Below are 27,627 nucleotides of genomic sequence, written 5' to 3' on the forward strand. Positions count from 1 at the left end.
TCACCAAACCAGAAAGAGTTCATCTGGGGATGGGTTTTTGGAAAAGAAAGAGATCACAGGCCCAAGAAGGAAGTTGTGGGAGGCTTGACTATGAATGGGTTTCCACCCATGGAATAAATAGAAGCAATTACTAAAATGACAAAAGAAGAAAAATATGCTAAGGGATAGGAAGGTACTATGCAATGATAGCATGATATTGGCTATTCACAACATGCCAGGCACCTGCTGGGGATGCCAGTACTGTTACCCCCACATTTCACAAGTACATAGATTGAAGCCAGAGGAGACAGTGACTACCTTGTGGTTGTTACATTTCATATCCTGGACAAATGGCTGAGGTGCCTATTTAATATATCCAAGCAGACGTGGCCTCCAGGTTCTCCCAGCATCCCTTAGTCCTTACCTGTACAGGATACAGCTGACATAACCCATCTCTGTTCTGAACTCTCCAGCCCATGGGATGGGCTGTCCTTCCCCCAGAGATTCTTCCCTATATAATCCAGATATTTTGGTTACCAGCCCCTTTTGTACCTTTGACCTCCTAGCTGCTGCATCTGATTTCTACCTCTCCCTTCCCCTTCCACTCACTCTTTCCCTTCCCCTCTCGCCACATGACCCAGCTCAGCCTAGTCATGGCCAGTCTATGCTCTCACACATGTTCCTGTCCATGTCTCTACTCATGCTCTCCCTTTGATCTACAATAAACTTTATCCTCCACCATACATAGTGTAACAGCAGTTATGACCTTTCCTTTCCTTTTTATTTCTTTTTTTCATTCAAGGGTCACTGAGAGTAGAACCAGAATTCTACTTAGGTCCCTCTTACTTCAGGGTGGATGGAATCCTCCACACAAGCAATCCTTCACACTCTCCATCAGAGTTCAATTGTACTTCAGAAAATGGTGAAACTAGCAGACATCTTCAATAAGTGATTGGACATTTAATTGAATAAATCTGAAGGAGACTATAAAGCAGCCACCAAATTCCTGTATTTGAAGAAGGGGGTGAATATCTTGAAATATCCTTGGAATATTTTCAGGAAGAAAGAATGCATAAAAATACATGTAGTTTGCTGTGAGTATTCATGTATGTGAGCGTATGTATGGGGCATGTATTCTTAAGAAATTTAGTAAATACTTCAATGAGTAAAACAGAAAATATATGTCTTCAAACAGTCTATATTCTAATAGGAAAATAAGTAATTACAATAAATTTGTTGTATCATTTATTAGATAATGACTTGTATATAAGCTTGTAAAGAAGGTTGGATAGCTAGAGGATGGTGAAGGATTGGATGACAGATAAAATACTGATGGCCCAGTCAGATTCAAATTTCAAAGAAACAACAAATTGCTATTTTTGAAACATGTCTATACCAGAAGAGTCATAACATATGCAACACCTAAGATCCACACTGAATTGAGTGGACTGTATTTCTGTCTGTTTAATCTGGCATCTTTGATTGGTTATCATCCACTGAAATGGCAAAGGTGACTCTGCATCCACGAGGCTCTCTGAGGAAAGAACTTTCATGCTTGGATCAATGAGAGCAAAGGGTGATTGAAGGTCTCTCTGGAAGGTGGGATCAATGGATTTGTTTTTCATTTTACTTTTCAGTGTAGTCTAAATACTCTCAACAGCAATGTCTTACGTTTATTAAAAAATAGATTAAAACTCAGTGAGCTGGATACTATGTATTGTGGTCTGATGGGGCCTGACATAGTCACACCTGCCTTCTCTCCTTTGTACTCTCTCACTCATCCTTAAACCTTCGGGCAAATTCTCTGGCTCCAGCTGCTACCCCCAGCATATCTGCGCATATACATGTGTGTATGTCCAAAGAAGTATGTATGTATGTGGTGAGCATGTGTGTATGTATATATGCATGTGTCCACACATGAATATAATGTATAGTATGTAAGTCTTACAGTACACCTTGACTTGCAGTGGAGTTACATCCCAGTAACTCATTGTTAGTTAAAATCATTAAGTGGTGACTTTATTCAACACACGCAGCCTTCTTAATGAACACCCTCACCGTATTCTGTAGAACTCTCTTCCTTTGTCCCTTCATTCATGATCTTGGGAGTGAGTGAGAGCTTTGATTCACTTACTGTCCAGCATCTAAAGACATTTTTGTACTATAGGCCACTAGCCAAGTAAGATTGAAAGTTGGAAGTAGAGTTTTACTGGGTGCATAGCATCTTTTTTTTACACCATCATACAGGTAGAAACTGGAAGTCAGAGAGTTTGTGAGTCAGACTATGCTTACAGTGGATTGGGATATGCCCAGTCATTAACCAACTAAATCTTCTACCTCCTAACTTCAGGCCCCAGGGCCCAACTTTAATTTGGATGATGTCATGTAACCCACGGGAGTCCATTGTCCTTAGTGCCTACTTGCATCCAATCCTAAATCCTCAAGGCACTTCTTATTATGGGGCCATGCTCCCTGGGGCTTGCTATGCTACAGTTTCTTCATCTATAAGCCAAGAAGACTATAGCTGTTACCTCAGTGCTGTGGCAAAAGTGTGCATGGCAAGTGCCTAGCTCACTCTTTGAAGCACGGTAAGCACTCAGTAAACATTGTTATCAAGTTACTGGCATCTTCCCCACTCAAATAGAAAATGAAAACCAGATACAGTGACCAAACAGCATCAAAACAAATGGACAGGCATTGAGTGAAAATGTGTTGAGTGACACAGAGCAAATCATCTTAGCTCCAAAGCTCCAGAACACAGCTCAACAGAGAAATCTGCCTGCCAGAGTTCATAGGTAACAGCACTCAAAACTTTCAAAGCATGATCAGCCTTCAAGAAAAATTGTACATTGATGTGAATGTCAAGGCACCTCTGTCTACTTTTAGCAAAACAAACTCAACAATGAGCATCTTAGGTACATCAGTGACAGACATTTGCATTCTAATGACTTTGCTTTGCTGACTCCAAGAGGTCTGCAGAGTTATTTCTAGACAAAGTGCTGGGAAATCTAGCTGGGAGCCAAATTCCTTCTATGCAAACCTCCAGGTCACTGCCACCAAATGGAACTGGAGGCCAGGGACACAAGCCAAACCACAAATAAAATGAATGATGCATTTTCTTTATTGGAGCAGCTAGCACAATGGGTCACATCTTATCTCTGCACTCATCACCCTGAAGGAGGTCACACCCCGTTCTTGGAGTCACTGCTTCCATGTATGCAAAAATCACAGTATATTTATGACTCATGAGATCAAAAGGTACAGTGGAAGTGTCTTTCTCTTTTCCTTCTTAACTCCCATCATCACCTCTTTCACCAGCAATATCATTGCTATCTGCCCATTTTTCAGGCAAGAAGACTGAAACACGGAGGGCTTAAGAGACTTGCTCATAATCACACTACTTTATCAGGGACTTCATTTCACTTTTTGCATGCTAACGAGCTATTTTTTCTTGCTGTTTGCTTGGGTATCATGGATTTAACTATGGAGAGAGCAATCAGTGATATCCTGTTCGGGTTCTGTTCGTGGAATTCGATGCATACAATGCTGGGGAAAGTGGATTCTTTGATTATATTCTATAACAACCGGAAGATTTCCTTTAACTACCACGTTGAGCTATGGCTAGCAATTTGAAATGTTTATGTGAGTCCCTGGCGGCCGATCATCTGGGTGGCAGGTGCAGTTAGAAGCAAGGAAAAAGAAAGGAGTTTATTTATAAAGGGCCAGATGAAGTTGTCCGTCAGCTCAAGAAATGGAACTGTGAAGGAACAGGAAATTAATGATTGTCCCCGTTGGCATAGACAGGCACTGCAATATCGGGGGTATGATTTGCTGGCTGTCAGCACATTCTTCACTCCCTCCTGCCTGCTTGCCAGTTATTTCTGTCGATAGAGACACAGTTCAATATCTCAGAAATGTTGATCGATACATGCCATGGTTGGTGGTTGAAATGAGTTCCAGCATTGTCTGGAAAAGAGGAAGAATTAGATTCCTTTACCTCCTCCCTTCCTCTTTTTCTCTTCCTTTATCTTCCCCAGATGTTTATTCCACCAGTCACAAGTCAGACTCTGTGCCTCCCTAAGGATGCACAAATAAATGAGAAGAATGAGCCTTGTGATCCAACAACATCCTCCCGTGTAGTAGAACGTGCCTCCGTAGGGATGTGTCAGATCAGGGAGGTAGACAGGCTGGAGGTAGTTCAGTCTTCCTGGAGAGGGTGAAGAGAGGGCTTTGGCTTCGCAAAGGAGATAATAATTGAGGTTTGCCCTGGAATGTGAATAGTAGTACAGAAGTTTCCCAAACAGACACATGCAGGAGGTCACCCCCCACACACACACACACAGGCATAGACACACACAGACACACACAGACACACACAGACACACACACACACACACACACACACACACACACACACACAGGAGAGAAGGAGAGGAGAGAGAAGAACTGGTCCCTCCTATATTGTCTCCTCATCTTTTTGCCTTTATTTTCTTTCTCTCTTTCCCAAAAAAAGAACAGTAGATTTTAAATAATTTTAGTAGATTCATTTAGTAGATTTTTAATATTTTTAATATGCAGGCATGTATGTGTGTGTAAACACATGCACACACCACTACACGCACGTAGAAGTCAAAAGACAACTTTCACAAGTCTTTTGTGTTATCTCTTTGTACCATGTAAATTTCAGGACTCACACTCAAGTCTTAGCAGCAAGTTCCCTTATCTGCTGAGTCATCTTGTGGGCCCTGCAGTAGAATTTTCCAGAAACATTTTTAATACATTTCATTTCTTTAGCTTATGTGTATGTGTATGGGTGTGAGCATAGCAAGCTACACCTGTGGAGGTCAGAGGACAGCTGCAGGGATAGAACTCAGGTTGTCAGGCTTGGCAGTAGGCACCTTTACCCACTGAGCCATGTACTAACCAGCCAATATATTTAGTACTGTTACTTTTGGCTCACTACAGATAGAAATGTGAATAATATATCCTGACAAATCATCCCATAGCAAGTGGGAACCATTTTCTGGACACCTGCCTTGTGCCAGTAGTATCATCAGGTGGTCCTTCACAACAACACTGTCTCTGCTTCTGTCTCCATTGCTGTATCTGATATATCTATACCTAGCAGACACTGGATCCATTCATTTGTTTTATATTAATGGCCGGACCCTCCATATATGCTACTGATAATCACCTCATACTAAATGGTAAAAAATGTCATTACTTTTTCACATAAAGGATTTGACATATCTGTCATCTGTACCTGGAAGTCAGAATTATTATCATACATACATCAGTTCATTTTATTCCCTTGCTCAAAACTTTCCAATGCCTTTGCTTTCTGCCTATACTCAAAACCAGAGTCCTTACTGTCCATCACCTCTGAAACCCTCTGTACTTGACCCCTGCTTCTCTATCATGGGTCAACCCTACTTCTGCCTCTGAGCCTTTGAATCTGCTTCTCTGTCTGTCAACAAGCTTTTTACCACCCTGGTTGTTTGCAGCATTCCCATGCTGCCTGTGCTTAGAAGCCATCTCCTCAGGGTCTTCCTCTGCCATGCAGAACACAATATCTAGTTGGCACTCAATAGTCATTGAATTTGTCCTGCAAGTTTATTTATATGCTTTTCCAAATTTAATCTATTCAGCAACCTTATGAATTAGGCATAATGTCCGCATATTCAGGCTAGGAATTTAGAACATAATTAACAATAACAACATCAACAGCAGCAATTTTCTGAGCACTTGCTCTGTGCCAAATGCTACAGTAATCACTCCACTATCATTATGCCATTTGATTATCTCCATGACCCTACACCTTGATGGCTTTTCCAGACCACCTTAGAAAGACACTTCACCCTTCCCCAGCTGTCCCTAACTCCATCTGTCATAGTAACTATTTGACACCTAAGCTACATACCTTCTTAATCTTTGTTTGTTGCTTAACAGCAGCTTTTCTCAGGACCATGCAAACATAATGGGAGTGGGGAGCATTTTCTTACTGATGTCTTCACCACACCCAGAACAATGCCAGGCAGGATATAGATCCTGGTCAAATCACTTTCTCTAGATTTTTCCCTTACAAAAGAGGCATAAGGAAGGAAGGAAGGGAGGGAAGGAGGAAGGGAAGGAGGAGGGAGGAAACTAATTGCATAGCACTTGGCAGGTGGAGGCAGAGGCATTGAGGGCTGAAGGCCAGCTTGTTTACAGAGCAAGTTCAAGGCCAGCCTGGGCTAATAAGACCCTGTTTTGGAAAAAATAATATATATATATATATATATATATATATATATATATATTTGCAGTAGGTGTCATTTCTCAAGTCATTTTTGCACAGGTGTATTTCAGTGCTTCCCCCAGAACCACTATGTGATTGTGTCCTCCCATACTTATTTTCTCTCTGGCACCCACAGGCAAAAAGCAGCCTTATATAGAACGAGGCCAGCAGATCATCTCTAGGGCAAGTTATTGTATAGAACCTGGTCATGTGGATCTCTCTGACAATGCGTCTGGCCATGACTGGCCTCTTCCCTGCTTTGCAGTCTATATTCCCAATGATCCCAGGAGCTGAGATGCTCACTATCCCTTTGATATTAAAAAATACAAACTAATGTTCTTTATGTTCTTGTACAAAGTAATGGTAGCAACTGGATGATAATAGTACACACTGAAGAGATATCCCAAGTTAATTAATGAATGAACAAATGAGTGGGTCAGTAAATAGACATGATGAATGAGTAGGAGTTCACCTTCTTGAAAATAGAAAAATTAAATCAGAAGGTGGATGTTTATTGACTTGACTGTGTCCTGTCTCGGTTGACATTGGAGCACTCATCCTTAGTATATCAGTGTGTGAGTGAATTGGGAGATGGAACTTTAAAGAGCTAATAAGGTTAAATGAAGCCATGGGAGTGGCCCTGATCTCATCTGACTAGTGTAATTATGAAAGGGGAAATTCAGGGGCAGGCATGCACATAGGTGGACCACAGTATCATGAAGGCAAATATCAGGGTGTTTCTTATAAGCTGGGGAATGCCAAAGATTGCTGGGCAACCAACCACCAGAACCAGTGAGGGCTGCTGTCATGAAGAGGAGGTTAGAGCACGGTGTAAATGTCTGTAGGTGGAGGGAGGACTTGGGAGGAAATCAGCCTGTTAATGCGTTGATCTTGAACTTTATGTCCTCTGAGGACATGAAGCTCCATTGTGTAAGCCTACTCTACAATGCTCCAGTAACTGTTGAAGGTCGCTCATGGCTGCAGCAGAGAAAAGCCTATACCTGGCTCTCTGAGATCACAGGTCCCATGCTTCTTCCTGTATTCTGTGGCCTTCTGGGAAGCCCAGTTTCCCTGACCTCCCAGAGCATAAAGCTTGTATTTCCCTCTACTCTCTCCGTGTCATCTGAGAGCATGATAGGGCCAGGCTTTTTCATCTGCTCACAGTTTGTCCCCTCAGGTGCCAGAAGACAGCCATCAGCCTTTGTCTGACCACCTAAACTTCAGTGTCCTTTCTTTATAAAATGTGCCCAGAAGCCCAGGAATTTTGGTTTATCTAGTGACAACACACAGGCTATGGCTCCATCAAATCCAAACACCCTGATGTGTTTCTTTAGTGGTTTATAGATGGTGCTGTTTTGCTGTCATTCCATCTAGAAATGTCCAGTAAGTGGTTTATGACCAAAGTAGGTAAGCCAAAGTTTGAGCACATAGATTCATTTGCCAAGACCATATTGTGGTTCATGAGCTCACCTTGTAAGCAAAATGAAGAGAAGACAACTAACTGATAAATTCGTACAGATATGTTTCAATAAATGGGATGGGGACTTTCAGAAACCGAATGAGGTGATGTTTCTATAAGGAATAATGTATGAATTAACACAAAAGCTATTCACTTGTCATACTTTTGTCTACACATATCAATCTCAGTTACATACTATCTCTTAGGCTATATTTTTGCATATGTGTATGCATGTTCATATGTAATTTGCTCCTGCTTTTCCTAAAATTGATGTTACGGGATAATACTTGCCATATTACCAGCTAGATGTGGAAATCATCGTTTTAAAATTTCATGTGGCATCCTTTTATATGAATAATTCATAATATCTACAATCATTTCTTCACTGATGGGCATATGAGTTGCTTCCATTTTTACCAATTGTGTGCTTTTACATGCATTGTCAAAATCTAAACTCAGGCCCTCATGCTTGCTGTACTGAGCCTTGTTCCCAATGCAGATGGCTTCTATTTTTAAACTCATTATAGACAACAGTGTGATGAACATCTATGTCTTAATCTTCACCTGCATTGCTCTATTTTCCTCTAGAATTTATGACTATAATCACTTGGTCAAATGTAAGAACAAACTTCAGAAGTCTTGGTGCACTAGGCAAGATAGTTTTCCATAAAGTTTGACAAGTTATTACACCACAAGTAGAATGGGAATATAGCATCTCACTATACCCCATCAGCACTGAAAATTATCATGTGACAGAAATATTTTCCCACTTGATTGATGAAAACCAATAGCATCTTGTCAAAGAGATGCAGACTAAGGCATAGGTAAGCTTTTAGAGATCAATTTACCTCAAGGTTCTCATTTCTGCAACACCATTTTCTTTACAATCCAGTCTTGTTTGACATTCATTACACTACCTTGAACTGAATGGTTGCTTTTAGTCCTTGGTCCTCTGTGTGTTTCCTACTTTTCTGCCTCCAGTCTTTTTCTGTTCTCTCCCTCCCTCAATGCCATCACAGACTTTTAAAAGTAGCATAGTCATTCAGTTTAAGTAAATGCATGCATGCATACAGTTTACACTTCAATCATAAAGATATTGACATCTTTCTTAATCCACATATCCCCCACAATATTCCTTTTCTGAACCTTGGTGAATGTTCTCGGGCACTTTTTCCCCATATTTTTCCTACTTTGAAAGACCATTGGCTTTGCTGTATCCAGAGACCACAGTCTTATGCACATCTGTATATCTGACAGTTCATAGGATAGGGAAAAGCACAGTAGGTACTTAACAAATAATATAACGGTGGGAGGAATGGTGGGTGGATAGATGGAGGAGTGGTTGGATGTATGGAAATTTAAATAATTGCTCTATTATGCCTAAATAAATTAGCAATTATCATTTAAGGTTTCGAATACATAGCAGTCTTATTATTGATGATCAGTGGACAATTATCCAGCAATTTCTACTACATAAAAAAACATTAAGTCATGTACAGATAATCCTGATGTTTTGATGGAGCCAGAGTACTTACTTAGCAAACGAATAAAATAACATGTTTAGTTACCGTATCGAGTATTTTATTGTTCAAGCAGCTGATAGACTGGGCATAGCCTTTCCCTGCCTGCGATTTCTATTTGTTAGAATAAAGTAATTCCTGCAGGTGGAGGTGACATGTATTTCACATAAGCTGAGTCTTTTGAGACATTGGGCTTTCTCATAACCTGTCAACACCATGCAGACAGCTGCCACCCTGCTGGGACCTGAGAAGAGCAGTAAAAGGGAATTTGCACTGGCCAGACATTCAATCTCAGCCTGGCAGGTCATGCGTGTGGTGCTTTCAGCCACTTCTCTCATTTGTGTTTTCCTTCCAGTCCTGTGGGTGGGAACTCAAATCTCCTTTGATAAATAAGAAAATCAGGGTCAGTGGGACCAAGGGATGCAGCAAAGTCCAGATCAGATTTCTCTGCTTGGAATGGTCAGTGCTAGAAGCTGCTCTTTTTGCACATGCCTTGCTTTCATTTGTTCCAAGGACACCTGGAATGTTATACTTTTCCTGCATTAATATGCAATTTAAGTCAACTCTTTGCAGTTGTATGGCAGAAAGTCTTTCTGTTCTGTACATCTAGCATCCCCCAATGCACTTGTGTGTCTTTCAGCCTGAGTTTAGACCACTTTTCTCCAGGTCCAGATTCTGCCCACCACCACCAATCACTGCAAGCTATGGGCAATGCCCCAGCAACACCGGAATCTGATGTAAGGGAGTCATTTTCTCTTTCACGAACACATTACTTTTCTCTTGGATTTATAGAGTTGAATCAGGGGTGACTGTAATATCCCAATAAAATGATGCATGTGTCAACCATTTGAAAATAGTACAAATGCATACACATGTGAGGGGTTATTAAAACAGTGAGTACTGTACTTCCAGATCCTAATTTAACAATGGATCTTTCATTACTTCAGTGTGTATGTAGCAGTGGCTTTCTATTTGAACACAAGTTGTGTGAGGAAACAATACATCTCTACAAACCTGCACAGGCTTAGAGATTGGCCTATGAGTATTTAGAGTATTTAGCAGATACTCCAGAATGGTGAATTGAATGAAGAGCGAGTGTCGAGACTAGCTGAGAAAAGATGAGTCAAGGAAACCTTCCCTCCAGGACATACTCTTTGAAACTTTCCAGTTCCTCACTCTAGGAACCAGTGTCTTCTAGCAACCCAAAAAGTCACAACACTTCCTCCAGGGGCTACCAGAGGACAACTAATAAAACAACCCCTATATCTGCCTTCTCAAAGGAGACCAAGTGACTTCCTAAGCAGCAATCTAAAGGAACATTACATCGAGCCATCTTTTCACACTCAGAGAACAGAAAGCACTTTCTCATAATCACCATGATTGGGTAGCAGAATTCAAATCCAGTGTTTTCCCACTATTCCAGCTATTAACCAGTCTGCTCAAAAAGCATTTAGAGTCCACAGCAGGTTGTATACTTCCAAGGCTATTCATGTTTCTCTCCATCTCATACAGGGATTTAGCCACCTTGGGTCTTTGCAGAATTTCTCCCTTTGCACCCATGAAATCATCACCACAATCAAGATGAAAAGCATATAAATCACCACTTATTTTCTAAGTGTTTTTGTGTGTTTTCTATGGTTTAGTTTCATATTAAGATTACTTAATTCGAGATCTACCCTGATGAAAAAAAAAAAAAAAAAAAACTTAGGCTGGGTGATTTAATCCCAGTACTCAGGGAGGTAGAGGCAGGTCAGTCTCTGTGAGTTCAAGGCCAGCCTGGTCTACAGGGTGAGTTCTAGGATGGCCAAGGCTACACAGAGAAACCCCATCTTGAGAAACCTAAAAAAGAAAAAGGAAAAAAGAAAAGAAAAAAGAAAGAAAAAGAAGAAAGAAAGAAAGAAAGAAAGAAAGAAAGAAAGAAAGAAAGGAAAGGAAGGAAGGAAGGAAGGAAGAAAGAAAAAATACTTAATGCACAATATACCATTTTTAATTATGTTGTCTCTGTGGTACAGCAGATCTCTAGAACTCAGTCATACCTGCAGCACAAACAGCTTTTCATTTCACGAGGTCAAAAATGGCAAAGGATTCAATATTGATCTTCACTTTTATCTTGTATCCCACACAAACTACATTACTGTAATTTCCAGAATGAGAGTTATAAAAGTGAGGGAGGGCTTTTAGTTCCATGAAAATTTGTTATCATTTAAAGCAAAATTTAAAGGAAATTTGGGAGGCAGACTCTTATTAATTAACTCCTTGGTGATTTCACTATTTGTTTACCAATCCCTCCACTTATTTACTGTTTCCAGAAATATTTGCTATCTCATGATGAGTGTCACTGAGCTGAATCCCATAAACTGATTTGTTTTTGCATTTCCATACTTAAAACCTTGTGGGAAAAAGAATATATAATGTCTCTCCATCAAACCTCCACTCTGGACCCAACTTCCCATTTCCCTCTTCTTGTTTCAACTATGCTTTCTGCAGGATTAGTTGTCTACACTGCAGTTGAATTCTGAACATTTAACTTCCAAGAATGATTTGAACTTGAGAACAGGATGCCCTTATCTCACACAGAACTTACTCTTCCATATCCCTTCTCCTATCCTCTCTCTCTCTCTTGAAATAGGGTACTGTAGAACAATCTTTGTACACTGTAAATATGCATTGTTCTCATTGCTAATAAAAAGTTGATTGACCAGTAGGTAGGCAAGATTTTGGGGGCAGAGACAATGCTGAGGAGGAGGGCCTGAGTCAGAGGAGTCATTAACCAGGTGGAAAGAAAGCAGGACATGCAGGAGACATAAAAGCCATGAGCCTCTGTCCAGCACATAGATGAATAGAAATGGGTTACATTAAGTTGTAAGATCTAGTTAGTAATAAGCCTGAGCTATCAGCCAAGCATTTATAATTAGTAATAAATCTCCAAGTGTTTATTTGAGAAGCAGCTGGTGGAACAGAGCTGATCAAGTCTCAAATGAAAAAGTCTGCCTACAATAGGGTCTTACTATATAATTAAGATTGGCCTACAATTCACTTGTAGCTCAGGCTGCTCTCAGACTCTTGGTCTTTCCCTGAGTGCTGGGGCTACTTGTGTATGCCTATGCCCTATGCCCTCAATACTGTCTCTGTGACTTGCAGAAGCTCTGTCTTCCCCCCTTAGCCTTTTTGTTTTACATCTATACAGTGGTTACATGAATGTATCTAACAAGGCTGCTTTAAGTACCACATGAAAAACATGAGTAGAGAACTCAGTGTCTTGGCTCAATGTCTTGCCATCAGCAGTGATATCATATACTCAGTGGTCAGTAAGGCCATGTAAGGTCAGTAAGACTAAATTGGTCTCAAGTGGACAAAAGAAATATGTTGGGAAAGTGTTCAACATCCTTCACCATCATGGAAATGCAAATTAAAACTACATAGAGATTCTCTCTTAGCTCAGTCAGAATGGCTATCAAGAAAATAAATGACAGGAAACGCTGGTGAGGATGTGGGACAAAGGGAAGATTATTCACTACACTGGGTATATAGGTTTGGGCAGCCAGTATGAAAACCAACATGAAGTTTTCTCCAAAAAACAAAGAGAAAATCTTAAGGGTAGAACCAACCTGTGATCCAGCTATGCCACTACTGGGTATACCCAAGGGATTCCTAAGTCCTACCATAGAGATATGCTCTACTCACAATAGCAAGGAGATGGAATTCCCATCAACATCCATGAACAGAGGAATGAATAATGAAAATGTGGTACATATACTCAGTGGAATTTTATTAATCCATAAAAATAAATTTATGAAACTTTTAGAAAAGTAGATGAGCCAGGTAATCCTAGCACTTAGGAGGCAGAGACAGGTGGGTTTCTGTGAGATCAAGGCCAGCCTGGTCTACAGAGTGAGTTCCAGGATAGCGACAGCTACACAGAAAAACACTGTCTCAAGAAACAGAGAGAGAGAGAGAGGGGGGGTAATCAACTAGAAACCATTATGTTATAAGAAATAAGCCAAACTCAGAAAGACCAAAAGAAAATTTATGTAAGAACCTAAATTTAGATTTGTATGTGTGTGTGTGTGTGTGTGTGTGTGTGTGTGTGTGTGTGTGTGTGTGTAGATGTGTGCATGTGATGAAAATATAAACAGGGCAATGAAAGGATGAAAAGAGATTTTAAGGAAGTTGGAGTGGAGAGGATAATGGAAGGCTGGTAACAGGAAGCAGAAGTAGGCTGCTGAGGACAAGAAAGGGGTCCGTAAAAAGAGTCAGGATATGAAGCAAGAGGGTACAAACACAGTTGCATAAGAGTAAGTAACATATGATGAAAATCAATACTCTGTAAGCTAGACTTAAAAACTAAGGAGAGAAAGATAAAAGAAAGGAGGGAAAAAGAGAAGTGAAAGAAAAGAAAAACCAGACAATTAAAGCAGTAAGAATTTTCAGACCAGTAAATATGACTGCAGCAGCTAAGGAGAAACTGGTTTTGGAGACCTTAGGAGCCCTTTACACCCATTCTTCTAACCACCAGCACTTTTCAGAACTATCTCCCCATGGCTCAGCAAGAGCCAGCTTTTCTTGGGCTCTAGCATCCACTGTGTGTCACTGGGCAGTCCCTTAGGAGAAAGGCTAGAGCTGGTTACCCACTCCTATGATGATGGTGAGTACTGCCTGCCAGAATGTGGCAGAGGCCAGGCTGGTTGGAACAGAAGCCAGAAGCAGTCTGCTGGCAGGCACAAGTGAGGCTGGATAGAGACAAAGCTTTGGACCCAGCTTGCTCCCTGGAGAGCCACTATGATCACCACACTTGCTCTCTCCAAGGTTCCCAATACACTCAGAAGAAAGGGAAAGTGTCAACAAAGGAAGTAGAATGGGGCTATTGTAATGTATGTGGGGGTGAGGGGGGTTCAGAACTGATAAAGCCCAGCTCTAAGGCTTTGATTCCTGTGTCTGCTCCTGGAACTCAGAGCACCTAGTCTTATTCAAGTGGCATTCATTCAGAAAGAGTTTCTGGATACAGTAGGATTCCTGCTATGGCTCTAAGGAGCTGTCCAATAGAGTCTGTCTTCAGGAGAGCTCCTGTTAACCTTGCTGAAGCTTGGAGCAAATGATTTCTGCCTCAGTGTATAGAATAAAAATAAAATAAAGAACAGTTACCTCAGGTTCCCCTACTTTGAGCTCCAGTGCTCTCACGTGTAAATCCGTCTAAGCAGCACTGCCCTTTAGGGTTAGGGTGGAAAATGTCTACAGAGCATACTTACCAGGGACCATCAATCCTGTTTTCAACTGCCCACTAGCTGCTTTAGTTGTGGGCTCACTGCCTGTTTCTGCAACCCTCCTCTTCCCTATGCTCTTCAATCTATGCCTTTCCATATCCTGGTATTTAACAGCAGGCCTCCCCTCCCCCTTCCTTCTACCTTCTGCCTATCCCCTTCCATCCTTTATCTATAGTTCTTTATCATCATTGCTCTCTGATTCCTTGAGACCCATTCCTACTCCAGGAAGGCTTCTCCTCAGACCAGGAAGAAATCATTCTTCCTTATGTATATATCCTGACCTGATTTTATACACCTGTACATGTTCTCTCTGCCAGTGTCAGAGGCTTTGCTTGCTCTCCCTACCCTGCCTGTGTGCTTTCTGGGGACAGGGCTTTGTCTCAGCACCTCTATACATCTAGACACCACGTCTAGCATGGGACATAACACCCAGAAATCCTCAAAACTTAAAAACTGCATGTCTACCATGTTCTCTCCTTATGACTAACTGTGGTGGCTGTAATAACATACCTCCCCATGGGGCCCTCAAAAAATAGAGGTAAAGGAGACAGAGACAAAGAGCTACGTGCTTGTACAGGCAGAGGTATAAGTGTTTTCCAGACAAACCTATAGCCACACTTTTAGGAAACACTGCAGTGACATTTGCAGATGGAGACATTTGGAGATGGAAGTCAGGGGAGAGAGGTGACTTCTGCAATGACAAAACCCTTGGGATTTGTGTATGTTTTTGAAGCCAAAGTCTGTTCTTTCATCGTATCCTATGGGAATCTCCAGGATGTAATTATATCAGTGTGATCATAGCTGAGATTTTTAATTTCCTGTCTCTTCCTATCTGGACCCAAGCATTGGATTATTTTCACAAAGTGACATGCATTTGGGGAAGAACTTGATCCAGCCAGGTGTCAGTCTAGGGTGTAGTCCTGAACCCAGAGAGCAGGGTGAGATCCAAGAAATGACATAGGAAAATAATGTGCCCTGTGTTCTGCCAGATCTCACTGAAATTTAGCATTTCCTCCCTCACAAACAGCATCGATAAACACGGGTGTGTTAAAAGCATCTGTGCCTTTGTCGCCAATGGAAATTACATAGAGCTTGATATCATATTTCATTTGTTACAGATGCCTTAAAATATAGCTTATGCTCATAGCTACTTTGAATTTATGGTTATTATTGCATCTGGTACTGGATCTTTTAATTTGATGTGTCACTGAAGAAGCATATATATTATTTTGTTACAAGTGGCATTTTTAAAAAAGATTTTGATAAATGACTTCTTTTAGAATGCTTTTGTATTTGGTTCTATGCATGCAAAACAGGATTATAAGATGTTGGGGCTAGGGCTTCACTAGACTTAAAAAGAATTCTGAATATTAATGCAAAAACACATGCAGGAAAATTCTCTGTATTTGAGTGATTTTCAGGCTGGATGGAGAGTCTGCTGTCATTGGTAGTGGTCATCCCTAAATGGAAGTGAGTGTAGTGACCTCTGTTTTAGGTTCAGAGCTTTGCAGAGTGTCTCCATGTGCCCATCTATTGATGTATTCATTTATTCTAATTCAACTATCCCTTCTCATTTTAAGACGTTGTTTATGACATTGGTCAGTGGGGATTACGACAAGACATAGTTCCTCCCTCCTTGTAATTGTTATTATCTTTGGATCTGCCTGATAACTTGAAAACTAGGTATTATTGTCAACCGTTTTTGAAAGAAGAAGTGAAGCTCAGAGAGCTAATAAATGGTAGGGCTATGTTTTGAGCTCTCATCGTCTTCATAGTAATATGCTGGTATTTATTTCATATTTCACTGCTGATTGCTATAAGCTCCCTCATTTCCTCAGGTGTGATCATTCCCTTCCATTCTTACACTTGTCCCTTATCTTTGAAATTGACAGTGGACAGCTGAAAGCAGCTGACAGCCTTTCTGGGGAGCCATGTAAAATTATTGACAATTGGATCTGGAAAAGCCCTTGAGATCAGCCCATCTTGTTATAGTGTGGAATGAGAGCCCCAAAGATAGTGGAAGGCACACAGCAGAGGGAGACAGATTTGGCCTCAGATCCTGCAGCTGTCACCCCAGCCTGGTGCTTTCCCTTCTGGGTGGCATGGACTCCTCTACTGTCTAATTGTGGTCTCTTCTGGCATACAGTAGACCCTCTGCCACTCCAGGCTTTATAAAATATTCTATCACCCAGCAGCTTGGAGCACTCACAGCAGGGGTGGGGAGAGCTGGATTTCTAAGAAAGCCCTCCAGAAAAATGAGGCCTCCCACCACTGATGCCCATCATAAGGAGCTTCTCTCTGGGGTGTGAGTCGTGTGGAGCAATCTGTGATTCCATGCGGGTATTTCATGAATAAATAATCCCCAAGATTCAGCATTTGTCACTGAACCTTTTTCGTTGTTGTTTCTTTTTAAAAGTTATGATGGGACTTTCAAAGAGAGGTATGGAGTGGGAGGAAGAGAATGCCCATTAATGAATAGTCAGATCAAGTACAGGGAAGAAGAAAGAGGTCCTTAGAGGTGAGGTGAACACCATTTTCACTGTGGATGGTGAAGATGGGACCCACATCATAGGACACTTTTACCGAAGCCTTTGTGACTTACCCTCATCACGCCACAGGCTGAACTGACTGTCAGTGTCATACTCTCCAGGGAAACCTTCCCCTAGCTCCAGTCCCTTCACCCTAGATTAGATTTGTATCTCTGCCATATGTTTTACCAGTGTGTGGTGTTTCAGAGCATCCATCAAGCTCATAATTACTTATTTAGATACAGATAAAGACACAGGCATGGAGGGAGACACACAGGCACAGATGTAGAAAGTGCCCAAACAAAAGCTTGGGCTTGGGAACAGACACATCTACTACTACAGAGACAGGTGCCTGTCCAGTGTCTTCTCTAACAAATCTCAGCCCACATCTGCCCTGATCTTTGATGTGCAGTTAAGCTCCAGCCTACATGGTGAATGTGGATAAATATTTACCCAGGGAGCAACTATGTTCTGAAACATGCTGACCCTCTGTAAAGATCCCCATTTGAGCTTGGCTATGATGAGGGCCTTTAATACCTTTTAACTCACTGGGTTCTAACCCACAGGCCTGTGAGTTGACTGCCACTGTCTGTTTCACAGATGAACAATAGGCATCACAATCCTTTTCCTTTTGTTCCCAAGGCCACATAGCTAGTCAGCCTTACCCATCTCCTCTGATCTTCGTGCCCTGTCCTGATTCAGAGAGCAGCTGTGACATGCTCCATGCACAAGATGTGAGCAAGGAGTCTTTTAGTATGCAGGAAGTTACAAGCTACTCAAAGACACAAGATGCTCACAGGAAGTTATGAGACCACTCTGCTCAGCAATCCATTCTCTCCACCTAAATTAGTGCAGACTATAATTGCTAGAGGAAGGGGAATATGAAGTGTCAGCTTGAACACCACTCCCAGAAACACTGGATAGGAAAGAATCGTAAAGAGGAAGCCAGAACACCAAGGACACTGGAGTTAGACACTCCCATGATGAGCCTAGCTCCATTGTCTGGGTTCTCTGCTAGTCTCTTCTCAGATCTTCGAGAAGCAAGTCCTATATGTTTGGACATACATTTTTTATATTAAAGTAAAATGGGATAATAAAAGCACTCTATGGGACTAAGGCAAGAATTCAATAGGCAGCTCAGGTGAAATCAAAGTGTTCCCAGCTTCCCCAAAGATGTCAGCCTTGTTACATTATATGCTGTGGTACAGTCTCTCCCCACAAAGCAAGATTCACCTCTACAGCTGTCCCAGAAGATTCCTGCATGCCTTAGTCACTTCTTCCACTGCGGTGAAAAGACACCATGACCAAGGCAATTTCTAAAAGAATAGGCGTTTAATTGGGGCTTTCTTATAGTTTCAGAGGGTGTGCATATAACCATCATGGTTTGGAACATAGGCAGACATGATGCTGGAACAGTAACTGAGTATCTTATCTTAAAGCAACAGGCAGAGAAATTAGAGAGATAGATAGATAGATAGATAGATAGATAGATAGATAGATAGATAGATGGATGGATGGGGACCTTGCATAGCCTTTTGAAACCTCAACCCCACTCACTTCCTTACACAATTCTAATCCTTCCCCAAAATTGCTCTACCAACTTGGAACCAAGAATTCAAATATATGAGCCCACGAGGGTCATTCTCATTCAAACCACTACACTATACCTCTGCAGACTGTGTGTATTGCCTTTGTTGCTTTTCCAACAAGCTAATCCTGGAGATGATGCCTTGGTTTCTTTTGAAGAATAGAATGATTTACGATTTACATCACTGTGCTTGGAAAAGAGTTAAGTGTGTGGACACTCACAGTGCTGAAATTATTGTGTGACCCATTATGGATGCATAGTAAATAGCTATTATTATCATGGTACATGTCATAGTTGATGTTGCTATAATTGTTTTTTTTTTACAAACTATTCACCCTGATTATTAGCATGAATAAAATTTAGAACTGCTGCTACAACCCCATAGCACATATGATAAAGGCTGGAATTTATCAGTGACTAACACAAAGAACCCTCTCTAGTTTGCCTGATGTCACTGCTTTCTTGACATTCTAACCCTCTTGCATCTCATGAAGGTCCTTCAATCAGGATATATAGCCTCTTCTACTCTGAGCCTCAGCAAGTCTTGTTCATTCTGGTGCAACTCTATTTTCCTGATGCATCCTTTTTTTTTTCTTTTAATGTATTGCTACCCATCCTTGGTGTCTCAGGTTCAATATTGATTCACAGTTTTTGTGAGTCCTTTAAACCCACTGATATTGTTATGTTTCCCTGTCTCTAGCACATGCTATATTACACTCAGGGAATAGCCCGGTGCCCAGAATAAATTGGATACTCATGAAACACTTTCCCTGAGTAAATGAATGACCTGTGACTACAGGTTTTCCCTATTTCCTGCACTGGCTCCTCACATTTTTAAGGCATGATTTTTACAACGTTTATCGTAATATGCATTGCCAATTGTTGATACTTACCCTACATGGTATACTGGGTATTTCAGACTCATTACTGAGTTTATTTTTCATGCAAACTCAATTATCTGGATATTAGTGACCCCATTTTTAAGAAGAACCCTGAAGCTTGAAGTTAAGAGACTTGCTCAAAACAAACAAACAAACAAATAAAAAACCCTCACAGTTTGTGTAGCTGATATTCTGTTGCAGTGTGATTCCAGACAATCCTTTTTACATGCAGCTTGTGGGTTCTGCACCCAGTACTGAGAAAGACAGTTGGGAGGAAAACTTGACTCCCATCAAGCAGCTGTAGCCCAGAAAACAAAGTTTCAGTTTGTTACCAGAGAATGATTAGTGCGCCTCAGTGGGGGGCTTGTCACTGTCTGGGCTCTGAGTCATACTTTCACACCTCTCCATGAGTGGCTCAGACCTTTCCTGATGTCTATTAACAGCAAGCCATTTCAGCATCTGTTCTCAGCTGCCCTGCCTAATGCTCACTCTGTGTGGTACAGAGGCCAGCAAGAATAAATGGCACCCAGATGATGCATTTGCACCTGACCAGTCAGGGGCGGGGGGTTGGAGTCTCAACCAACCTGCTGGAGTCTGGCTGATTCCATTTTGGAGTCAGAATTTTCCTGTGGGGAAAGGAGCAGAATTGGGGGAGAGCTAGAAGCACACTCGGAAATATTTAGATGGTGTCTAGGCTTTTGTAAAGAGGTCAAGATACAGAGAAGTTAAATCAAATCTAGAATCATCCTTAACCTAGTGCCTGCCATGCAGTAAGGACTCAACTATTCATTGAGTGAACAGCAAATGTGTTTTCAAGTTTGGAGGTTATTGTATTTTTATAACAGTCTAGAGTTAAAAGCAAAACAGATACAGCTCCCATTTTATAGACAAGAAGACAGGTTCCAAAGAGACTTTACATAGGAGAAACAATGTTACTTTGGAAGCAGGCAACACTGAATTAAAGGTTTTCATGGCCACAAATTAAAGGGATGATTGTCTTAGTTACTTGTGCTGCTGTAACAGAACATATAGGCTAGTTACTTTATAAAGAACAGAAATCTATTTCTCATAATCCCAGAGCTAGGAGGTCCATGTTCAAAATACCAGCAGGATGAGTCTGGTGAGAACCTGGTCTTTGCTCCCAAAATGATGTCTTGAAGACTGTATCCTCTGAAAGTGTGGAAAGTTACAACTTCATACAACACACTGGGGGCAGTCAAAGGTCAGGAATCCTCCCATTAGGACATTTGATTCTATTTGCATGGTCTCAACCCTCATATCACCATTACCTCCTGAAGGCCTTTTGTGTAAATTATGTTGCCTGGGTGATTAAGTTTCAACATGAATTTTGGATATATTGCCAACCTCCACATCTTGGAAGTTAGCAATGTCATTTAAAGGAGCGGGAAGTATACACAGAGACAGGGAAGAAAGCCTTTTAGTTCTCCTGTTACCAGATATTGGCAGATACTGGAATGTGAAGTTCCAAGCCATGAAAAGAAGGAAAGCTAAGAGTGGTCAGGAGCCCTTGGAGTTATGAAGAAGCAAAGAAGGATAACCCCAATTTGGTGCTGAGGGACCATGGCTCTGTCAATGCTTCCATCTCCTGTGACTTAAAATCTCCACACCAGGGATAGTTTACCCAGTTTGTGGTATTTGATATGCAGCTCCAGTGAAGAAACACAGTTCTTGGACCTTTTATTCCTGTGTTGGTTGATAATATTGCGTTTCACATGCTTGGAGGGACCAGAAATCAGTGTGGGGAATTGCACAAAGAACAAACAGGCTTATTCCATCCAACGTCTTCTGAGTCATAGTGGAAGTAGACACTGATGTTTACTGCCTTAACTGCTATGGGAGCTCTTATCTGGTATTGATGACAGTTTGTTGATGCTTGACTCTGGCATGGAAGAACTCCAGTGGATATGTGTGCACAGCCTTCCCTTGCCTGAGTGACCAGGCAAAGTGACAAAACTGCCATAAAATCTACTCCCTGCAGCTGCCCAATGGGAGGAAAAATCTGTAGCTGACAGGGCTATTAGAAAATCAAAAGCAAGTGCCCAGGAAGGGAAACTACATAGAATGTATCCAGGAAATCATTATTTGGGAAGATGGGGTTGTTGTTGGTAGTGATTTTTGTCAAGGCCTAGATTCTGATGCTGGTTTCCTGGTGCCCTTATCTTACACCTATCAATGCAACTTGCCTCTGCCTCTGGGTACCTATTAAACCCTTTGTCACCCCTCCTCATGATAATGGGGCAGCACTGAAATACAACAGACCTCCCCCAAACCTAGACTTAAGCCGGGATGATGGATGGAATCCTCAAGCTTTAAGGAGAAAAGAAAACTGATAGCTGCCCTGAACTCCTTTTCTCTCTATGCCTAGTTGCTTCATTTCCTGTCTGGGCATAATTGCTCCTCTTTACTTAACAAGAGCCCTGTGTCATTGTCAGGCCTTTGTGTTTTAGCAGTGTTCCCATGTGTAACTGATGTCTATGCAGAACTGATCTCTGTAAAAGCCAACAGTCTGCTCATCTGTAGTCCCGAGGATCCACAGAATGGTGGCATCTTTTGCCTATTTTCACTTCTCTTTGTTTTTTTCTCTGTCACTCTTTTATTTTCCATTCTGTCTTTCACTTAACCTCTTCTGTCTTTCTGAATCTTTCTCTTCTCTTTCTTCCTGCCTCCCGTCTTTCTATGTATTTTCTTACTTCTTTATTTCCCACTTTCTCCTACTCTTTCTCCATTTTTACTCTGTTTTCATATTCTTCTTGTGTCCCCATTTGACCATCATTTAATCTCTGAGGAACTCCTTTCTGTGTATATATCTCTCTTCCTGCTGGGCTGTCTGCCCATCTATCTGTCTTCCTATCTATTTTCTACTTCTCTTTACTCATCTTTCTCTGACAGACAATGTGCCTGTGCCTCAGTTTCTTTCTTTTCCTAGCCATTACTCCATGCTTGTCTCCTTTCTTGTTCTCATTTTCTCAGATCCCCTCTCCTTTGGTTTATAGCTCTTACTTTCCCGTGCCTTTTGTAATACCTGTGATTATGTCCACATTTTAAAACTTCATGTCTTCTCAACATCTTCACCTCTTTCCATGATTCAAACATGGCAAGTTTCCTAAGAACTTCATTTTGTAACTGGCAACTCCCCACTCCATATACTCGTTGCCTCACTCTATCCTATGTTAGGGACAATTACACAAGTCTATTTATGTAATCTCCATAGTCTCTTTCTATAGAACCAACATGAAGGACCTGAAATGGGAATGCAGGGTCAGAACAGGGAGTGGCATGTCCTACTTAGATAGAATCTTTACAAAGTACAGGTTTCATGCAGACTGCATCTATGCTTTCTGATGTTTTCTTTGTTTTGTTTGAAAATACTTACCTAGCCCAATTTCCTCCAGCCTCTCTTTAGGAACTATGTAAGCATGAATGTATCCTAAACCCTTTTCTCCAAAAGCATACAATCTCTCTAGTAGATAATGAAACTTGTAATAACAATCAGTTATATCACAGATTTAAGCAATGTACTCACAAGATAAAGGAATTCAATCTTGTGGGAAGAGAAGGCTCTATAAATGAGACAGCAATAAGGTGTAGTGATAAGGACTTGTCCAGGGTCACTGCTATATCCCCAGGACATAGAACAGGGTCTACCACAAATTAACTATCCAATTAATAAAAATGTAATATTTATGTATATAAGTATGTATGTATTAATGAATGAATGAATTTAATCAGTTCTCAAGGTATCTTGGGATTTCATCAGGAAAAGAATTCAGAAATGAGTATCTTAGAAAGGAAAATGTGTTTAAGCACTCCAAGAGATGGGTGAGGATAAAATTTGTAAGACAATGCTGGAAATTGAAGATTTTTATAGCATTTTAAACTTCAGATTTTTGATTAAGGGTGTTGAATAATAACTTATGCCATATATGCAATCTACACTGCTCTGCAACCCTGAAACTCCTAAGTGGAGACACTTGTGTATTCCCAAGCATTTTGTGTAGCACATGCTGATCCATATTCTCTCTTCTGGGCTGACTCATCCTCCAGATGGGAGAAGCAGTAACTGATGGCCTGAATCTTTGGTTTCCCATAAGCCACAGGGAACTTTCTCACCCAGTAATTTCCTCTTCCTCATTTCCAGATTGCAGTCCTTGCAATGGAATGAGAATGTGGGAATGCAAAGGTCCAGATCTCTTGTTATCATCTGGGATGTCAATAAAGGTCCTCCCTAAAACTGAGCTCCCCATAGGATCAACTGAGACTTTATGTGGGTCTTTTGCCAAATCCTGACTTGGTCTCTTTGTAAAGATGCATCTCCCAAGAGGGGTCCCTAGTCATCCCCCTGTGTATAACTGCATTCCAGACTCTATTTTTATGACAACTGACATAAAATTCGGTTTTCAAAGAATGAGAAGCAGGAAACCAAGCAGTAGAAAATATAAGGATAAGGTAAATATGGTTGAATAGTGTATTAGTTAAGGTCCTCTAGAGGAACAGAAATGATAGGATGAATACATGAATAAATACATTTATATTAATAAATATATTCCATAAAATAACAGAAACTTTTGTCTGCTTACATACACACACACACATACACACACACACATACACGTGTATATCCAGGAAAGAGATTATGAAGAGCCATGGGGGCCAAGAAAACTGATATTCATATATATATATATATATATAATATATATATATGAATCATATATATATATAAGGATTTTTTTTAAATGTCTTACAACCTATGGCCTAGGCAGTCCAACAATGGCTGTCTAAGATGGTCCAAGAATCCAGTAGTTGTTCAGTCCATGATGCTGTATATCTCAGCTGGTCTTCAGTATACACCAGAATCCTGAAGAAGTAGTCTCAAATATCAGTGAAGGAATAGACTTGCCTGAGAGCACCAAAGAGAGCAAGTACAGAGAATAAGCTTCATTCTTCCATGTGCTTTACACAGGCTGCTAGCAAAAGGTGTGGCCCAGATTAAAAGTTGGTATTCCCACTTCAAATAATTGAGAAAAAAATCCCTCACAGGTGTACCCAGCCACTTGTGTATTAGTTAATTCCAGATGTAGTCAAGCAGATAACTAAAAAGAGCCATCATGAATACACGTATCCAGGGAAGAGATTATGAAGAGACATGAAGGCCAAGAAAACTATTCTAGGTACTGAGGAATGACCGAATGAAGGAATATATAATTAGAGCTAGGACAGCAAGTTCACTGCCAATCATTATAAAAATCAGACTGAAGGGAGTAAGATTAATAAAAGAAAATGAGTTTCGAAGTCCAACCTAGGAATTCCAGGCTCAAGTGGAGAAGAAATGAGAAACATCATTACTAGTCTCTGTCACTAGTTTTCTGTTCTTACATTTCCTTTTTTGCTATTCTGGAATCCCTGAGTCAAATCTCATGGGAGAAGAAACTGCCTTTTCCCATCACCAGTGAGGCATCCCAGTCACTGCTTGTGTGGGAATCATTGTAGTGGGACCACCAGCCCGCAAATAATGACATGGAGACTTATTAATTATGAAGCTTGGCCTTAGCTTCTGCTTGGTACTTACTAGTTCTTATAACTAAAATTAACCCATGTTTTAAAATCTACATTCTTCCACATAGCTTGTGACCTCATCTCTGTACTACCCATCCTACTTCCTCCATATTGGGCTGGTGAGGCTGCCTTTCTTCTTGTAGTTCTGTCTGCCTGGCAGTCCCACCTATACTGTCTTGCCTAGCTATTGGCTGTCTAGCTTTTTATTACACCAAAGACAGTAATCCATCCTCACACAGAGTATAAATATTACACAACATTGCCACATTTTGTCTAAATAAAAGGAAAGATTTTAACTCTAACATAGTAAAACTATATACAATAAGAAAAATTATCATTCACAATGTTCAGTCCATTTGGATTTGGAATATTTGGAGAAAATACCCTATTTCTGTTTTCTATCTTGAGGAATTTAAAATTTTATACCCAAACCACTTTTTATCATAACTTGTATTACCATTTTAAAAATGTCTTTTTGATCTCAAAACATTTTCCTAGATAAATAAATAAACTTTCATGTCTCTAAACCTTCATAAAATTTACATATCTTTTTAAAGTTCCTTTTTGAATTTGGTAACAAAGAAAATGGTATTAACTATCCAGTCTTCAACCCTCATCAAAGACTGAAGAAGGATAAAATATTACCTGAGTAAACAGGAAGTACAGAGCAAACAACTTCCAAAAGTATAGAAAGGACAGAGATTTATGGCTGTCGGTAAAGTCACACAAGTTTTCTCTGCAATATTGGGGCATCCATCTTCAACCTTCAGACCTTGAATATATGACAGACTTTTCTGTGAAGCAAGAATTTTGGAAAACTATCCTACCTTGTCTTGGCAAAGTTTGGCAATCACCTTATTTTATGTCCTGCTTGTCCAATTTGGATAGCATATTGTCATCAGTCAAGGTAAAGGCAGTTTCTTGCCCAGTGGCTAACTTTGCCACAATGAAAGCAAACTCATGTGGAGGTTCTTCAATGCCCAACATATTTTTAAAGGTAAATTGGTGCTGCCAGGAGCAGATGTGTCTCACTTTTATGAAAAGCCTTATGTTATTAAACATCTTAAATGTCATATTCTGTAGGTCTCTAAAAAGTTTGAAGACCATTTATCTAAAATATATCTCTGTTTGACCCAGAAAGCATACCTAACATGGCCACAGATTTGATTGTTAGATGACATAATAACCTGTATTTCTTAATTATTCTAAATAGTTTATAATAATAACTTTCAAGGAATAGAAATTTGCATTACATTGTTAAATGAACTGCATAGGTACAATACCTTAAGTAAAAGTACAAATATATATATATATATATATATATATATTATATATATATATTATATTTGTACATATATATATATATATATATCCTTAAATTTATATCAACATATTTCAAATGTGTTGAATTTACATTAATTAATTAAAAAAACAATGATGCAGATATCTCTGAGGTTTAACCATGTCCTTTTTTTCCAAGGGAAGAAGCGATGCTGTCTACCTACTTTGAAACCATCAATGACTTGCTGTCCTCCTTTGGTCCAGTCCGTGACTGCTCAAGGAACAACGGAGGCTGCACTCGTAATTTCAAGTGTGTGTCTGACCGCCAGGTGGATTCCTCAGGTTGTGTGGTGAGTGCTCCTTGACCCAGGAGGTTTTCACATACAGGGGACCCCTCTCTGCAAGAGGACATGGGTAAAAGAGGATCACACTGCCTAAAGCTACTGCCTCTGTATCTCTCCAGATACCAGGCTTCTGGGGTTTCCTCTTTTGTGAAGTGGGGTCACTAAAGTTACCCCTTGGGACTATTAGGAAAATACAATGAGGTAGTATAACGTAAGTGTCCTTCTGGGCAGGTTTTGGATTCTAGAAGCTCGCAGTGATTCTGATATTAAAACACAACCTGTTTTAGTTCTGTGAACACAATGTAGGTAGATGAATGTCAAAAAGATGAAAACAGTACCCAGTATAGATTCTTTGGTGTGATTTAGAAGATGTGCCAGCTGAGACCCAAGGCTGGTATTAGGCTTCCTTGGGAAGTTGGTAGTAGGCATGGCTTTGAAAGCATAGATCATTTTGGTATTAAGAATAATGGTGCAGATTGCCAAAACAAGGGGTGAGAGAAAAGGGGGGACCTTGTCTATCATGGGATGCTAATATCTAGTATGGAATAACACCAGAAAAGATAAGTGAAGATCTTTGTTGCCTATGAAGAAGCATTCTGAAATTGATGGTTTGTTTTTTAAGACTATCCTTAGGGTAGTTGTCCAAATTTTAAGTTCCAAAGCTACAACTATAAAGGAGGTGATGTCTCATGAAGTTTAAAATTTAACAGGTAAACGTGTGCACTTATGCATATGTGTGTGTGTGTGTGTGTGTTGAAGTGGGCGGAGTCCAAACATATGCTTGAAAAGCATTGAAATTGCTGGAAAGGCTCAGCCTGGTATTCAGTGCACTTCATTTGGCTCCTTCCCAAGTCCTCCTTGCACATCGCTCATCACTTGACTTCATTCCACACTAGAGCCAAATGGACCTGATTAGATGCTATTCTTTGAACATT

General features: G+C 40.5%; 1 protein-coding gene across 1 annotated transcript in view; it reads left to right on the plus strand.

The window, feature by feature from the left end:
* The window catches only part of LOC100750695 (astrotactin-2), a 933,092-nt gene that overhangs the window by 528,507 nt on the left and 376,958 nt on the right, over positions 1-27,627 (plus strand). Inside the window, 1 exon segment of the mRNA XM_027400261.2 lies at positions 26,548-26,698. Coding sequence (XP_027256062.2) covers positions 26,548-26,698 — 151 coding nt within the window.

Source organism: Cricetulus griseus, chromosome 2 (assembly GCF_003668045.3).
Source record: "Cricetulus griseus strain 17A/GY chromosome 2, alternate assembly CriGri-PICRH-1.0, whole genome shotgun sequence".
NCBI classification, from domain to species: Eukaryota; Metazoa; Chordata; class Mammalia; order Rodentia; family Cricetidae; genus Cricetulus; species Cricetulus griseus.